The following is an 18,060-nucleotide window of genomic DNA, read 5'->3' as shown; positions in this document are numbered from 1 at the left end:
CATATGTACAAATAGCTTTAGATACCTATTAGGTCCATAAATTACCATTACAACATATATTCAACACAAAAAACAGTGACAATTTGTTGTTGACAAAGGACAGCTGGACATATAAAGGGCTCCATTACCATCAGTAGCTTAGGGCCTCATCAAACCTAAATCCGGCCCTGTTTCCTATAGAAGTGGCCACACATATGTGGTTGCTAGCTTTTAAATGCTAGTTTGGGCCTGTAGGATAAACCTATGGGGAAGTATCTCCCATGTCACCAGTGTGACATATAAAATGTCCCAGTTTGTGTGCTCTGTAGTACACAAGCAGTGCAGTGCCATCTCCAACAGCCTCTTACTTTCCCAACTTTGTGAGCCAGGTGTCCATTTTGTCTTTGGTGGGATGAAGGTGGCCATCTTGCATTGAACCCAAGTGAAATTCTCACTCCAGAAAGAGAGTCAGTGCCTAACTGACTGCATAATTCAAGCTTCTGGTTTCATGTGAACTAACAACCCTGAAGACTTAATATCTAAAAGTCTAAAATGGTGTTTCATTTGTATCTTTTGAATGAGGAATCCCACCATGGGAATCGGAAGGCGTTTAAACTTCTAAGAAAGGTGGTTCCGTGATGCAGTAACCAGCCTTCTCAAATCCCATTGATGCTCATCCTGCAGTCCTGACTTAATGTGAGCAACCTCAAAATCACGCTGGGTGCTTTGTCCTGGTTAGCAGCTCCATTTGCAAGCTTTAATTAGCATGAGGGTAATGTATTGTCCAGACTCTGTTAAGCAGCTATATCTCAGTCGTAGAACGAACGCTTTGTATATATGCAGCACAGATTCAATCCCTATTCTCGAATGCAGTTATTTGCCATTCCAAATAGTTCTCTTCCTCTTTTAAGGTTCAGAATTGTTGCTCTCGGTAAAAGGTGGATACCGGCAATAGATTTTCACAAATTTAAAATTACCATTAACAGAGGAAACCTATTCTCTCGATTCATTTGGGAGGCCCAAGATTCTTACAGTTTGGATCAGCATAAAGTCTACTGGCATCTTCCTTTCACTGTTAACGCCATCTCTCTTTGTAAAGACAGTTGGATAAATTGAACACTTGAATCTATAGCGCACCACAATTTCTCACAACTAGCGTGGCAGGTTTAACAAATTTTAATAGATGTTTGCTTCAGCTTGTGGTCCATCTCTGACATCCGTTGTCTTTGTAGCATTTCCTGCTACAGTTTTCAATTTTGTGTTTCGTTTTGGCAAATTTAGCCGTTAAGCACGATTGACTTGCATCCAGCGCTTGCAAAAAAAGGAAAGCAGGTTTCACAACCAGTCTTTCCCTTTCCCTCTGCCCCCATGCAGCCACTTTTAATTCACAGAAAGCCTCTCCAGATGTGTCTATATGTCCTGATTAGCATGGGCTGTGTTTCACAGAACTGCAGTGCTAGGTGGAATCGCTTTAAATCAGATGGAGAGGTCTTTTCTGCAGTTCTGGAATAGAGTTCTAGACATAAGATGCAATGAACGAGAAAGGGTGGAGTTGTTTAATTTATGATTTAAAGTAATAAACCTCAATTACTACTTTCTGGGTCCATTTCAATGCTAAACGCCGAATAATCAACACAGTCAATTATGGGTAGAATAGCTATTTGTTATTGGACTTGGGAGTCTCAGTGGTGTGCCTGGCATTTAACTGAATTCTCCTGAAGACAACAGATATTTTCCATTGACTGAGTAGATTCTCTAGAGCTGTGTAGTCTGAACTTCTGGCGCCATATGAGCGAACAAACTATGAAGTCATGAACTCCTTTTAATTATTCAAAGTAATTAAAATTTCATCCAAGTTCTCAAAGGATAAAAACACTAATTAGAATATTCATCAAAGGATCTGCATTTTTTAAAACAAACAAAACACACACACACACACACACACCAAAAAACCACAAAAACCCTTGATTTGTTGTGAAGAGTTGTGCTTTTCCCCCGGTTGGCAGCTTGTGCTTTGGGGAGGTGATGAAGGTTAAGATGCAATTCTGAGGATAAAACTCCATTGAAAGCTTTAAACAAAAATCCAGCCATGGGGGGGGGGGGAGAATTCAGCCTAACCAGCTGGGTTGCAAGATTAGCTTTTTCTCCCAAGACAGGCTCACGTTATCAGTTCATTGTAAGCATTCCTGTGAACTGCAAAGTCCAAAGGGTGCTGACCAGGCTGTTCAAGCAATGCCTTCTGCACTTTGACAAACCAGGTTGAATATTATCAGCCTCTGAACTTGCACCTTCTCTGTGGAATTGGACTGGTGGCAGCAGCAGGTAGTGGCAGCAGCTAGCAGTTCTATGGGCTGTTTCTTTTTAGCTGTAACTGAGGGGAGGGAGGGAGCTCCATAGTTTTCTTAAAGAACAATGCGGCTCATCGGCTACAAGTTCAGCTAGAGAGTTCTTCTCATGCTTGATTAGTTTGCCGGCGATTCGAATCAACTCTCATGAGGCCACCAAGCGTCCTAACTAATAATATTGGAGCTGTAATGTAGTAATGTTGGAGCTACCATGTGGTAATGTTGCCCCACGCCCCCACTTTCCGCACCTGTCCTCCAGTCCAGCAGGACCAGGCTGAGAGAGAGAGGTGGGCCAAATTACTGCTTTATTTTTCAGGACAAAACACAACAGAAGGGTAGATGCTGCCGCCACTCCCTTGTCTGGGGATAGCCCAGAAGAATAACCCAAGGGAGATGGTTACTCTTCAGTGTTACCAGCTGCCCCACCCTGCAATTGCTTCACCACAATTTGCAGGCAGAAATTCAACAGGTTCACTAGGAGGCTAAGGGGTCAGACTTTGGATTCAGACTTCCCCCACGAAAGGCACACAGAACAAAATAGGAAAATCCTTTTTTAAGATTTATTTAAAAAACAAGATTAAACATACCTAAAAGTAGGCACATCTCTTACAGGGTTTCAGACAGGAAAATAAAAACATTGTAAAGCATCGCTAGCTAAACGTACTTACAAAACGAGAACACAAGAAAAGTTAGCGCAGTTCGTAAAGTTCTTGGCTGAATCTGCATCTCAAGAAGCTAATGTTCTTGTTTCATTCTGGTCAGTATTCCAACTTTTCCCATTAATGACTACCTACTTCAAGGAACTGTGTTTAGTCTCCTGCAATGCAGGAATATGCAGCTGTCCCGTACGGGGATCGAACCTGCAGCCTTGGTGTTATCAGCACCACGCTCTAGCCAACTGAGCTATCCAGGGAAAGTCTGTATTGCTATGGCCAGTGATGAGTGCAGCTAATAAACAGATGCTAATTATTGAACATCCTGTTTAGGAGAGCGACCAGTATTGTGTCCCTCTAATGTTGTCGGTAAACTTTGTTTCCTCTTGTTGATTTAAAATCTGTTGCTGTCTCACCCATAATTTTCTCTCTGTTGCAGCATTAGCCATTACGTCGTTGCAATGTCTTTTACCATCTTCCTGCTGCTTTTGAGTGGAGTGGCTCAGCTGCTCACTACGAAGAGACTAGCACTTTGGGAAGAAGCTAAGCACCATTCCTTGTGACGAATGGGGTAGAGAGGTCCGCACCCTTGGAAACTGCAGCCTCCCTGAGTGACAGGTGGAGTTATGAGACTGGCTGCCAGAAACAGCGAAAGAACTTGATGCCACAGGCAACAGCGCCTTGACCAACTCTTTGGAATTGTACCTTGTCTCCCTCCCCTCCCCCCATTTGAAAGGAGAGGGAAAGAGACACAACCACAAGTCACTTGCCAAAAACTGAATATATGGTCCGCTTCAATGTTGGAAGATGAGTGCTATGTATAGTTTTTCCAGAAAGATTCAAATGGGTGACAAGGAAATAAACTGGCTCTGTAACTAGGCCCAAAAGGCACAGGAGAGCAATCCCAAGGCCTACAGAATATTGCCCTTTCTCCACAGTCTGCTTCTGGACCAAATCTTGGACTGGTCAGCTTGCTTAGAATTTCTTTTGGTGCCTATTTCTCACTTCTGATGTGTTAAGATCAAATTTAGAGGCTTGTGTATAATGGGAGGAGACTAAAACTTGAATTTTGCTACCTTTAAAAACATATGGGTTGTATGTGCGAGTGAGAGATTAATTAATTCCTGTTTTAAAAGAAGATGCTGCAGATTATTTTTTCTATGATTAATTTTATAGGATGCACTTGAAAAGAACTCTCTCTGTCCGCTCAAACTGAAGCTTAAATAAAAGGAGGAGGAACCACAACGACAAAAGAGAGATTTCATTTGTCAGAATCTCAGCAACAGCCCTGTGAGCCAAGTTAGGCTGAAGGACAGTGACTTGCCTAAGGCCACCTTAAGGAGCTGCAGATCTGAGCAGAGATTGAAACCCAGCCCCTCCCCCCCATTCAAGCTCTGTTCGTTACACTGAGACAACATGTGCCCTCTTAAGTAGAACTGGCAAGCTGTTAAAGCTCCGGAGAATGAAAAGCTTTTGCATTTGGAATCCCACTTCACTTGGTAACCAAACCTAGGAAGCCGTATCGCATACTGGAATTCACAATGCCAGCAGGCTGAGAAATGGTATATATTTTGCACCTAATGCTTTCATAGGGACGCGGGTGGCGTTGTGGGTTAAAACCACAGAGCCTAGGACTTGCCGATCAGAAGGTTGGCGGTTCGAATCCCCGCGACGGGGTGAGCTCCCGTTGCTCGGTCCCAGTTCCTGCCAACCTAGCAGTTCGAAAGCATGAAGTGCTAGTAGATAAATAGATACCGCTCCAGTGGAAAGGTAAATGCCGTTTCCGTGCGCTGCTCTGGTTTGCCAGAAGCGGCTTGGTCATGCTGGCCACACGACCCGGAAGCTGTACGCCGGCTCCCTCGGCCAATAAAGCGAGACAAGCGCCACAACCCCAGAGTTGGCCACAACTGGACCTAATGGTCAGGGGTCCCTTTACCTTTACCTTTAATTCTTTCATGGGTAGTTGCTCAGATAAACACTTTGCCATCAGTTTGTACACAATGCACCCATTGGACAGTAGGAGCATTTTTGTGCCTCAGCTCAACTTGCTCTTGTTTTAGTGCAGGCTGGCATGATCCTATACCTGAATACTCAGAAGTCAGCCCTCATTGAGTTCAATTGGACCTGCTTGCAGACAAGTGGGTGTTGCAGTAGGAGTCTTAGAACGCATCTGTATTGGGTTATCTTGCTTTCTGTGTCTAGACCCGTTTGCTTTCGCTGCGATGAACGAGTTGTGGATATTGTTATTTAAATTCTGTGCTGCTTAAAGCCAAAATAGCCATTTACCAAGTACAGTGGTACCTCTAGATACGCACACCTCTGGTTGCGTATCTTTCAGGATGCGAAAGCGGCAAACCCAGAAGTATTTTTCTGGGTTTTGCACTGCGCACATGCACAGAAGAAGCATCTCCGGTTGCGAATTCCTTGGAATGCAGCTGGAGCTCCAGAATGGATCCCGTTCACAACTGGAGGTACCACTGTATAAAAATCTGTTACGCAGACGTTAAAATATCCCGAATCAAAATGCACAATAAAACAATCCAATTTAAGACACAGCTATTAAAATGAACAGGTGGCTCAAGTTCAAGCAATCAAAGGAATGCCTCTATTGTATGATTTCAATCTGTCTTGGACATACGATCTATGAAAATACTGTTTGTATTATAAGTGGACGTTCGCCTAACCAATCACAGCAGATGGCAGAGTCATCTGTAGGAATAGAGACTGTAGGAATAGTAGCCTGCCATAGCTCTGAGAAAGAAAGTACATATAAAATCCATGAAACATGCATGCCATGCCAGCTGCCAGTATTGGAGCATGCCAGCAAGGGATTCATCCTGCACCGCTTTAGCCCCTTGGCTCTGTGGCATTAAAGCCATGTCACTACAGCTGTGGTACCCAGTCATCCCAGTAGAAATGTTAGCGCTGCAAAACTGGATGCAGACATCCATCTGCTTGTCAGTTACCATCAATCACTTTATCATGGGAGAGCGATCATTGCTATGTTATTTAAGCCGCTGAACGGCAATGAAGCAATTGGAACAAAGTCTTCTAAAATGGTGGCTGTTAATCCATCTCTCCAGTTAACACTTGATATCAAGCTGCAGAATACCACAAGCTATTCAAAATTATAATAAAGCAATTGACGTGTTTGAATACTGGCATTATGAGTGTCCTTGGGCGGATCGGCACTCGTCATTTGTAACATTAAAAATACGTTATTAAAATGTGACACCAGAGGGTGCTGCAGAGCAGCAAGCCGCCGGCAATGGAAAACTGCCATTAAACGTTCTAAATATTATTCGATATAATGTTCTTTAAGATCAGTATAGATCCAGCCCTGAATAGATAGGACCCTGAAGAAGATCCTATTTCCTACCTAAAATAAATATATATTTTTTTGTAAATGTGTGTGTTTGTTCTAACCAGTTGGATTTCTGGCAAAGATGTCTGGAGAAAAGTAGTGTATGGGGGAAAAAATCCAAAATAGGGGAAAGCATTTTTTTGAGCCAAAACTCAGGTCCAGCACCTCTCTGGTGGGCGCTATTGCCGTTACAAGAAAACATGGCAAGTTCCAGCACCTCTTTTTCTAGAAAAATAGTACGGGCTACATAAGAGGTTTGACATGAACAATGACATCAATGCATCTTTTCCTATTGGCTTTAACCATGGGTCGGGAAAGATGGTTTTGGTTTCCACCCTGTTTCGCCTCCACTCCTGTGATAAGATTAATTTTCTAATTCCATTGGCTTTGTTCTTAGTTGCAAGACCAGTGACCTTAGCTGATTCCCTCTTGACCGCTTTATTAACTCTGTTACTAGCAAACACCCTCTCCAGAGCTATTTTACATGTCCCCTATGGAAAGTCTGACTGGCTATGCTATTCCTGGATTTCCTCGGGGTGGGAGCAGGCAGAAATCTTTGGGCTGCCTGTTTGAATTTTCTCCAGCGCTGGAAGCTGGCAGAATTCTGCCAGTTAAGCAGTCTTATTTGATTGTGTTGTGGGATTATGTGCCTCTTTGTTCTGCAAGTAAACAAGCTCCAAACACAATATTCTTTAATCCAAGGCCAAGGCAATTATTGGAGAAAGTTGGAAAGCACAGGGAAGCCAGGTCTCTCGTTCTCCGTCTTTCACAGGGAGTGGATAAGCATCCTATCAAGTTGGGCCGCCTTAATTGTAGTTGTGAAGCTCAGAAAAGCACCGGAGCCGTTTGCATGGACATGTGCATGAAAACCTCTCAAAACCAAATCTTGAAGAAAGCTAATCTCATTAGCATCCATCACTTTGTAAATCCATCATTCAAGAGCTGCAGGCTATTCATTGGTAGCCTGATCAACAGAACATTTCCGTTGCCATTTGGGAAGGGAAGAGGGGCTGGGTCTGGGTCTTATTCTTGTTCTTATTATTGATTTTTCAGCTGTTCTTCCTTCAGTGATCCTGTTCCACGCAGAGGGTCCATGGTAGACAAACCAGTGCCAGATGTTGCGGAGCTGCAATTCCCATCATCCCTGACCGTTGCGTTCCACAGGGTGGGTGCCACAGCCAAGAAGGCCCTCTGCCTGGTTCCCTGTAACTTCACTTTTTGCAGCCAGGTGTCCCGAATTCCTGGCCTACCTGGCAGCAAGTCAGTATGCCAAGTCTGAGGTCCAGCAGTCAGGATACAGTTCAGGGGTCAAACCCAAAACACAGTCCAGGAGCATCCAAATCAAGATCTGTCTACTTGGGCAGTTGAGCAAACCCAGCACCTCAGCTCTGTTGACCTTTTGCACTTCGCCTGCTGATTGCAGCACCTGAGCTTGATGAGGCAGGTGACCTTCACCTGTTCCAGCTGAGGAATCACAACCTTCTTCCAGAGCTAGCGAGCCTCACCTGGCCAGCTAGCGAGCTGATCTGTGGGCCCTTGCCTGCCTCAGCTTACTAGAGCGCCTTTCCTGCAGCTCCCTATGCCCCAGAGCCTGCTTTGTCTATGGGGACAGGGGCCATCTGGTGATGGGTCCTGCTGCTCTCGTTCCTGTGCGCTGACCTCTATCTCTTCACCATCCTCTGACAGTGAGTACTTCCTTCCCTATCCCCTGCTTGCCCCGGTGCGTCCTGGCTACACCCCTCGCCTGGATCATCTTCCTGGCATGAGAGAATTGCCAGAAGGTCCTCAGAGTTGGACCTCAGGGTTTGGGCTGATGGGGGTGGAGACACTCCTTCAAGTATACAGGGCCAAAGCCATTTAGGGCTTCAAAAGTCAGCACCAACACTTTGAATTGTGCCCTGAACTGAGAGCCAGTGTGGTGTAGTGGTTAAGAGCGGTAGCCTCGTAATCTGGTGAACTGGGTTCGCTTCCCCGCTCCTCCACATGCAGCTGCTGGTTGACCTTGGGCCAGTCACACTTCTGTGAAGTCTCTCAGCCCCACTCACCTCACAGAGTGTTTGTTGTTGGGGAGGAAGGGAAAGGAGAATGTTAGCCGCTTTGAGACTCCTTAGGGTAGTGATAAAGCGGGATATCAAATTCAAACTCTTCTTCTTCTGCTGGGAGCTAGTATAGATCCTTCAGGTGTTATATGGTAGTTATGACTAATTTTGCCCTTTCTTTTGAGGGAAACTTGGTGGCAAGTAATTTCAGGTAGGGCAGATCCTTTAAGTCAGGGATGACCAAACTAGGCCCTCCCGATGTTTGGGGACTACAACTCCCATCATCCCTGACCCCTGGTCCTGTTAGCTAGGGATGATGGGCATTGTAGTCCCAAAACAGCTGGAGGGCCAAGTTTGGCCAGCACTGCTTTAAGTTGTTGAACTGGACCCTGTTTTTAAAAGCACCAAAACAAGCCCAGCCCTGTAATAGCTGAGCCAAACTTGGCAGGCTGAATTCTAAGTAAATAAAGTAGGAGGAATACTTGGAGCTATTAAGCAGGTCTTTTGTGTTTATGTTAGAGGAAGCGTTGTTGAGATGTTATGCTTACCCAGAAAGTACGGTACATGGGGAAAATAAGGGGAGTGTTGCACAAACAGTGTTTCTTCCACAGAGAGCAGCAGGGAAACATGGACCCTCTCCTGGAAAACAGGGTCATATTTATCGAATTTTAGTGAAGGTGGTTCGTCACTCTAAAAATGTTTATAGCTGATGCTCTCTGCATCATCACCATCTTGCCATAATTAATTTGGATAATTACCCCATTGGTGAAATCAATTTCTCTCATCATTGTTAGCGCCATTGCGGTACCCACAACAACTATTGTGGTAAGTGGGCTTATATAGGTCTGAAATTCTGCGGTGTTGAAAATTGCAGCTGAATGATTTGGCCATGTAGATGGGAGTTTTGCAGCCCAGTCCTAGCCATTTCTGTTGATTCTGGCAGGACAGCTTTCAAGCATGCATGCTTAGGACTGCAGGAAATGCAAGATACTAGTAATAGTATTTGTTCATAGCTTCCTGGTGGTGTTAGTATTTACAGTGTCTGTTCAATATATGTTCTGCTAAATGCATAGCTTGCAGCTGCCACCATCAATTTTTTCTTTAACTATAGGCACAGAGGGGTCTCAGTTCTTATAGAAACTGCAGCACATTTTCAGCTCTGATATTGATATTCTCTCTCTCTCTCTCTCTCTCTCTCACACACACACACACAGCGCTCCCCAGAGTGTGGTAGTCCATTAGGGCAACCAAGGCTCAGCCCTACCAAGTGAAATGTCCAGCAATTTTTAAATTATTATTATTAAAAGGCTTTCCTTAAATCTCAAAGACACTCTTCCCAGTCTCACAAAATCCTTCCACAACCCATTTCAATGGAGAGATACTTTTCTGCCAATCTCCTTTTCACTGACCAATCAGCTCTTGGCACCGCTCAGCCAGTCTGATTGTTACTGACAGGAGATCCCATTCTTCTGTCTTCAGGAAGAAAATTCGATTTTTCTCTTACTGAGTCTACTAGCTATTTGCCCTGACCGCTGTTCACCCATGTCCCCACCCATTGTCATTACCTGACCCCACTTAGGATATACCTGAGGTTAACTTGCCTATTTTTAAAAAAGTTTTTATTAAATATTTTCTTGGGTACAACGTACGTACATCGTTTCTGTTTTCAGATGATAAAAGCCCTTTCTACAGCTCAGTTTCATTCTTTTACGTAGTCTGTTAGCAAGGTTTTTGTGTCGGTGTCACATGGGTAGGTTCTTTTTCTATTAATTTTTTTAGTTTTCATTGGTGGTGAGAGAGATTTCGGGGCGGCAGGGCTTGGTTGGTTGCCTATAGTGGACTGCAGTAAGTTTTGTTTGTGTGTAGGAGGGAGAGGCCTGTTGTTGGGTCGACTTAGCCATATTGATTTGTACTATATTAGTGGGTTGTTGTCTTGGTGGGCTGTGTGTATGTAATAAGGGGAGCTACACTGGGGTGAAGGCGTCCTCTTTTATTTGTCCCTGTGCTAGTTCCAGTTTGTCAGTTAGCTTTTCTAGCGAAGCTGTTTCCAATATACTTTTGTACCAGTGGTCCATGTTCACTCCTGCCAGGTCCCTCCTATGTCTAGTTATGGTGCTCCTGTCTGCTGAGTGTAGGGACTCAGCTACATTAGTAAGGAAACAGTGATTTGGATGCTCTATAAACATGCAACACCAGATGGCGCCAGAGAGCAGGAAATTTTAAAAATACGATTTTCCATATAGATTTTTTCTTTTCTTTTGTTGTTGTTATTTAGTCGTTTAGTCGTGTCCGACTCTACGTGACCCCATGGACCAGAGCACGGCAGGCACTTCTGTCTTCCACTGCCTTGGTCAAACTCATGCTGGTAGCTTCGAGAACATTGTCCAACCATCTCGTCCTCTGTCGTCCCCTTCTCCTTGTGCCTTCCATCTTTCCCAACATCAGGGTCTTTTCCAGGGAGTCGTCTCTTCTCATGAGGTGGCCAAAGTATTGGAGCCTCAGCTTCACAATCTGTCCTTCCAGTGAGCACTCAGGGCTGATTTCCTTCAGAATGGATAGGTTTGATCTTCTTGCAGTCCATGGGACTCTCAAGAGTCTCCTCCAGCACCATAATTCAAAAGCATCAATTCTTCGGCGATCAGCCTTCTTGATAGTCCAGCTCTCACTTCCATACATCACTACTGGGAAAACCATGGCTTTAACTATACGGACCTTTGTTGGCAAGGTGATGTCTCTGCCTTTTTTGTTATAGCAATCTAATTTCTGACTTATTTATAGCATCATTATTGTCTTTCCTGTGTCTAGATCCACCCTAGGTGGGTTACAAGTTCTTTGTGATGGGAGTGTGCATTATTGCCTTGTAAAATATTCCATAGGGCCAATTCTGGGGTGGCTTCTACTTGATTTGCCCTGGGAGCTGTTCTGAGCACGCTCAGAGCTGTTTTCCTTTAAAGCCACACCTCCACACAGCTCCAAGCAAGTTCTTTCCAGGCAGACGGGAGAAGGGAATGCTTGGTAGTTTGACACTCCATGTGGTAAAGTTGTTCCATATGTTTTCACCAGGGCAGGCATGTTTGCTTATTTACCTGTAATCCCAAGCAGCTCAAGCTGGCATTCACACTTCTCCTCCTCTCCATTTTATCCCAACAACAACCTTGTGAGGTTGGTTGTGCTGAAAGATGGGGACTAGCTGGTGTGTTTGTCATGAAAGTGAGGATTTGAACCCGGATCTCTGCAGTCCTAGTCCCATATTCTTATCACTACACTGTACACCACACTGCTGGTAAGTTTCCACACTGTGCTTCAAGGAAGTGGTTTGCTAAGGAAATGGAACTGGGCAAGAAACGGTCAGTTTATTGACGTTTTGTTTTATTTATGTATGTTGTTTTGTCATTAGTCAGAAGCCTGCGATTCCTGAAATTTAGTGACAACTTCCAAGATACTAAGAATTACCATCTGCCCAGTTTTACTGTAATACTTTTGTATTTATCGTAACTACATATATAAATATGTATCAAAGTGGAGATGTCTAAAATCGGCAGCAGTGGCATGGAAACTATTTTGTTTAGCTTAGGTTTGGACTACTATAAACATATTGCTCGCTTTAAGAAACATATCTCAGCTAAAGATTTGGGGGAGCAACTGACCTTCTGTTTGATGTTTCCTGCCATGACCACAAACCCAAATACATTTCACTAAGTTTTCAGAAGCTCAGCAGAAGCCCTGAACCCTTCAACCTCGGGTTAAGAACTTTGCTTCAGGATGAGAACAGAAATCGCGCAGCAGCGGCGCGGCGGGAGTGGGAGGGAGGCCTCATTAGCTAAAGTGCTGCTTCTGGTTAAGAACCGTTTCAGAACATATTAGTTTCACCTTTTAAGTTGAATTACTGAAATAAATGAACTTTTCCACGATATTCTAATTTTCCGAGTTTCACCCGTATGTCCCTCTGCAAACCACTGTTCCAAATCTATAGTGTTCTCCTGCTCCTGGGAAGATTCAGGATCCTGATCAGGAGGAGGGGGAGGGGGAGGCTCCTACCATTCCTCCTCTGTGCAGCCCTCCCCAGCATGACCCCTGGCAGTACTGCAGGACCCACAAAGGGGGAGAATGCCCCCGAGTGTAACCAGACCAAAAATAGGACAAGCCAAAGGACAAGAAGCACGGAGAGGTTTCCTGCAGGTTCCACAGATGAAGAGTACAGTACCCAAAGGCCCCGGGACTTATTTCCCTCCAGCAAATGTTAAGGCTGATTTTCCACCACAACTGTAAAGGTAAAGGGACCCCTGACCATTAGGTCCAGTCGTGGCCGACTCTGGGGTTGCGGCGCTCATCTCGCTTTACTGGCCGAGGGAGCCGGCGTACAGCTTCCGGGTCATGTGGCCAGCATGACTAAGCCGCTTCTGCAAACCAGAGCAGCGCACGGAAACACCGTTTACCTTTCCGCCGGAGCGGTACCTATTTATCTACTTGCCCTTTGACGTGCTTTTGAACTGCTAGGTTGGCAGGAGCAGGGACCGAGCAACGGGAGCTCACCCCGTCACGGGGATTCGAACCGCCGACCTTCTGATTGGCAAGTTCTAGGCTCTGTGGCTTAACCCACAGCGCCACCCGCATCCCACCACAACTGTAGAGTAGTGCTTATGAAGATTTGGAAGGAACCCAGGGTTCCACTCAGAGAAAAAGTACCTGATGTTGGGAAGAGGATGGATAAGTTTGCAAAAATGGCGCCAGCAGCCATGGATCAATGTACCTCCAACTTGAAGACTTTGAAATGAGTGCAGAAATGAAATCTTCCATCCAGTAGAATTGACTTGGTCGTCTTCCCTCTGGAAATGCCCCCTGAACTGTTTGGTTTTTAAAAGAATTATCCTCAGATACCTACCCTAGGAGTATGATGTTCCCACCCTGCCTTCGTGAAGGTGAACATTTGCAGGTAAATGATGGCAAGAGGGTTGAAACTGGATGGTGATTTCATGGCTTTTGAGATTTATCAATAAAATGTCTTGCAGGCCTCTGTCCAATGACTTTCTCTGAGTATTTACTAGAATGCCTTGGTAAATATTGATACATACCAATACAATAGTGCAGCGTGGATCAAGTTAGCACCTGTTTGGCAAAGCAGGTCTTTAGAGCGAGGTAACAGCGTTAGAAATAGACCCAAGATGGCGCTTGTGCTGTTCTTTCACTTTTCCAATAGTACTTGGATTTTATGTGATCAGCACAGCAGAGCAGTGACTTTTAGCCAATTATTATATGGATCCAATCATATTAATTCAACAAAACTCTCCTCCGAGGCTGCCTTGCATGGCTTTATGCTTTCAGATGTCGAGTAAGGCTTTGTGGAAGAAGGAGAGCCTTAATCAATCTCAATAGAGAAGAAAAAATGTTTTAAAATATGAAAGAACAAGGATTTATTTTCCAGTAAATCATATCAGGCCTCATTCGGTTCCCAGCAGATTATCCTCACCTCAGTAAAATGTGACTGAACCCCTTTATCAGTATTGATCTGTTTAGGAATGGTCTGGAATGTTTCCTAGCATCTAGCAGAGATTAATTCTATTATCTGGTGTGAATACAGATAGCTGCTTCCTCCTACATTGAAGCTTCATTATACCAGTGTGCTGTAATTCTCCTTACTGTTTACTCTGGAGTAGGTTAGTCATCTGCAGCATCCTGTGAACTTATACAGGTCATCTGTATTCACCCAAGACTCCCCTAGACAAGCAATTTAGTTAGCATCTGTTCTGATTTCCTTGCACAAAGCTTATATGGACGTTAAGACTATGTATGGTCATTTTGAATTTGATTGCAGGGAGGTTCCCTGACAATGAGCATTCACCTTGATTTGCTTGCGCCTTCCTGTTAATCATTTGCACTTACCCATGTTTTTCAGTGCATTTCCCCATGACTTTCTTAACAGTGATGTAAAAATTGGGGTTTGGCTTTTGCTGCCCATGGGACTCTGGGTCGCCTAAGTCCATAATCAGTCGGAGAAGAATAGATGGAGGCAGGATCCAGTGGAAAGCAAGGCAGATCTTTATTTTCTGTTGCAACAGAGTTTCTTCCCCTCCTTGCAAGGAGGTCGGAGATACCCTGAACAAAGGTATGCAAGTCCTTTGGAAAGACTTTTGAAATTGCCTACCCCTTAGCCCAAGACCACCCCAAAAACATCATACATACTTCACAGGAGATGGTCTCCCATTGATATTTGAGCATGAGGCTTCTCTTCTGTCTGCCAGGATATCTGATAATGTATTTCCTGGGCGGGACGTGGGTGGCGCTGTGGTCTAAACCACAGAGCCTAGGGCTTGCTGATCAGAAGGTTGGTGGTTCGAATCCCCGCGACGGGGTGAGCTTCCGTTGCTCAGTCCCTGATCCTGCCAACCTAGCAGAAAGCACGTCAAAGTGCAAGTAGATAAATAGGTACCGCTCCGGCGGGAAGGTAAACGGTGTTTCCGTGCGCTGCTCTGGTTCGCCAGAAGCGGCTTAGTCATGCTGGCCACATGACCCGGAAGCTGTATGCCGGCTCCCTCGGCTAATAAAGCAAGATGAGTGCCGTAACCCCAGAGTCGTTCGTGACTGGACCTAATGGTCAGGGGTCCTTTACCTTTATTTCCTGGGCAGCCAGTTATTCCTTTGAGATAGTAAATACTTTAGTTTTTACAAACTAACACTTATTGACAACTTAACATGAGGCAACGTGAGGTGACTGTCTCAGGCGGCAGGATCTACAGGTGAAGCAGATCAGGCCCTCCAAGGAATGCATTGCCTGCTTCTGTGTTTGGCTCCTTGGAGGCCACACCTGCCCCTTCTCCATCCTGCTTCTACAGGTGCCATTAATTTCAGGTGTGGAAAGTTAAGCTGGTGTGAAAATTAGTAGTACTTAAAACATGCTTCCTTTTGGCTGCATCGTTCTCAGCATTAGGCATTCTCAAATTTTTTAACTTCACTGTTAAGGAGAGAGATAATTTTGCAGGTGCTAACCAGAGGAAAGAAAGAGCACGTAGATGACCGAAAATGATGACTCAGGCAGTGAGTGAAAAGATAGATGGGGGAGTTAAAACGGGGAAGAAATGTGGGCTATAAGAGTGGGAGGAAATGACAGCTTGGGATGTAAGTGGATGAGAGCAGTACAGAGCCTTGAAGGTAAAGGGCAAGATATTTGAACTGCATGCAAACAGTGAGAGCAAACAAGGACAGGAATTCACAGGCAGGTCTGGAACAATGGAGAGAGGCGAATTAGTATGGTGCCTTGAGTTTTTGGCAAGGCTGGGGTGAAATTAGAGAGAGGTTTCTGCAACATATACATATGTCTAATATAATATGTTTATGATGTTATATATAAGGAAATCAGCCCTGAGTGCTCACTGGAAGGACAGATCGTGAAGCTGAGGCTCCAAAACTTTGGCCACCTCATGAGAAGAGAAGACTCCCTGGAAAAGAACCTGATGTTGGGAAAGATGGAGGGCACAAGGAGAAGGGGACGACAGAGGACGAGATGGTTTGACAGTGTTCTTGAAGCTACCAGCATGAGTTTTACCAAACTGCAGGAGGCAGTGGAAGACAGGAGTGCCTGGTGTGCTCTGGTCCATGGGGTCATGAAGAGTCAGACACGACTAAATGACTAAACAACAAGAACATGCAATATAGTCAGTGCTATTTTTCTATAAAGAGAGAGCTCACTACGAACACCTCCCTCGTTCTCTTAGAACCTCTCACCTGAGAGGTGACGGAACTGAGTTCCAGAGAGTTCCAGCTGAAAAAAAGCCCTGAATATAATGAAATATGCCTCTTCTTGCTATTCCTTTTTTTTCTGACCAAGAAACAGAACACAGAGTGGGGCTAACAGGCAAAAGTGATTGCTCTCTTATTTAACATAGATAGGTCCATTCCATCTCTTTGATGATGTGCGCCTAATCTATGGAAGGTTTTCAGAACATAATTGTAAGTGCTGTGAATTGTCAAGAGATGAGATTACTTAAAACCAATCTGAATACCTGGGAATTAATTGAATACTAAGAAGGAAATACGATATAGTTGGAAACAGAGACTGATTAAATACTGATGTTTATTGATGGTTGTTATAACTATTGAGAATGGATGTGATCCAATATAGACATTGGCTTGTGTAGTGGGGCTTCTTCTGCCAATCCCTCATGCAGCCCCCTTTGCAACCCAAATTATTTTAGGAATGTGCTGGATGAGGGGCTGGAAGGGGAGATGAGATACAGGATGTCCTGTTGCCCAAGGAGATTTCCGTTGTCCAAGGGGGTGGACATCATTGGGTGTCAGCCAGTTATTTTAACTAATAGTTTATCAGGATTATTATAATACACACAAAAAACCCAGGAAGCATCCAATGGAGATGACAAAAAAATGAGAATCCAACTCAAAGATCAGCGTTATTGTGAACTATCAACAGCACAGCCTTCCTGTACAGATATATTCAGAAATAAGTCAAATTAAATTCAGTGGGACTTACTCTCGGGTAGATGTGTGTATAGAGTTGTGGCCTAACCTAATAAAAAAGACATCTGGTAATGGAAAACATTGAGAAGGTAATTAATCAAAGTGAGTGCTCTGACAGAAATTAATATTAATTTCCCAATCATTACCAACCTGTATATTTAAGGGAAAAAATAGATGAGTGATGGAGAAGTATAATAATGTCCACATAAAACAAAAGGCGAGAATTAGCTCAAAGCAGCATAAAAATAATTCAGGCCAACCTTGTATATGACTTTTCATGATACTAAAGGTTGGTGGACTAGTTTAAAACCTCTCATATGTATTGTTGTGCTAATAAAGCATGTTTATAGTAAGACTCCATTAGGTGCTCTTCGATTAAGGAAGTAAGAAAATCCTGAGAATAAATTTGGAAAATAGAGTGCTATAGTGTTTGTGGGTGCCAGACCTCTCTAAATTCCTGGATCCAATAAGCGTTAGAATTTAATCAAGGCTTGGGGTGTTAAGATGAGTGCTAGACACTTCCTATTCCTGGATTTGGTAAGTGTTAAAAGCTAATCAAGTCAGACTAACCTCCTGGGTGATGGGACAAAGAGGACAAAGCATAAAGGGCTTGAGTGAGAGAGCAAGTGGATGGGAGTTACTTGTCCAAGAATGAAGGCAGCAGACTAGAAGTAACAGAAGCAGAGGAATGGTTGATGTCTGTTTGAATCCAAGGCTGTGGTTATGGAGGAAGCAAGACCCCTTTGGGGTGTTGATGCTCTGAACCTCTCCATCATAGGCTCAGGTTGTATTTATGCGTAAATTAACCATATATCATAAAGACACTGCAGTCTCCTCCGTGCCTTGTGCCCAAACTATTCCTGTGGAATCTTGCAGAGCTCGGAGATTGGGGTGGCATGCAATAGTAGTTAACAGGTGGCATTCAACATTGAAACAGCACAAGAATTGTAGCTTGCCAGACATAGCCAGTGTGGTGTAGTGGTTAAGAGCGGTAGTCTTGTAATCTGGGGAACCGGGTTCGCTTCCCCGCTCCTCCACATGCAGCTGCTGGGTGACCTTGGGCCAGTCACACTTCTTTGAAGTCTCTCAGCCCCACTCACCTCACAGAGTGTTTGTTGTGGGGGAGGAAGGGAAAGGAGAATGTTAGCCGCTTTGAGACTCCTTCAAATCCAAACCCCCCTTCTTCTTCTTCCTCCTCCTCCTCTCCTCTT

General features: G+C 44.4%; 1 protein-coding gene and 1 long non-coding RNA gene across 9 annotated transcripts in view; one reads left to right on the top strand and one right to left on the bottom strand.

Moving 5' to 3' along the window:
• Positions 1–4,062, top strand: part of PIGN (phosphatidylinositol glycan anchor biosynthesis class N) — a 94,168-nt gene extending 90,106 nt beyond the window's left edge. For all 8 annotated transcript variants that reach the window (XM_082234260.1, XM_082234267.1, XM_082234266.1 and 5 more), the window contains one exon: positions 3,417–4,062. In XM_082234260.1, the coding sequence (XP_082090386.1) occupies positions 3,417–3,540 (124 nt within the window). In that variant the 3' untranslated portion in view covers positions 3,541–4,062. The remainder of the gene's footprint in view (positions 1–3,416) is intronic.
• Positions 3,744–18,060, bottom strand: part of LOC309538991 — a 48,778-nt gene continuing 34,461 nt past the window's right edge. Inside the window, exon 2 of the long non-coding RNA XR_014222584.1 lies at positions 3,744–5,161. This is a non-coding gene — a long non-coding RNA (uncharacterized lncRNA). The remainder of the gene's footprint in view (positions 5,162–18,060) is intronic.

The sequence above is a fragment of the Podarcis vaucheri genome (genome assembly GCF_965113315.1).
Source record: "Podarcis vaucheri genome assembly, chromosome: 8".
NCBI lineage: Eukaryota > Metazoa > Chordata > Lepidosauria > Squamata > Lacertidae > Podarcis > Podarcis vaucheri.
Note: the sequence above shows the minus strand (reverse complement) of the source record. Positions and strands in the feature narration are given on the sequence as shown.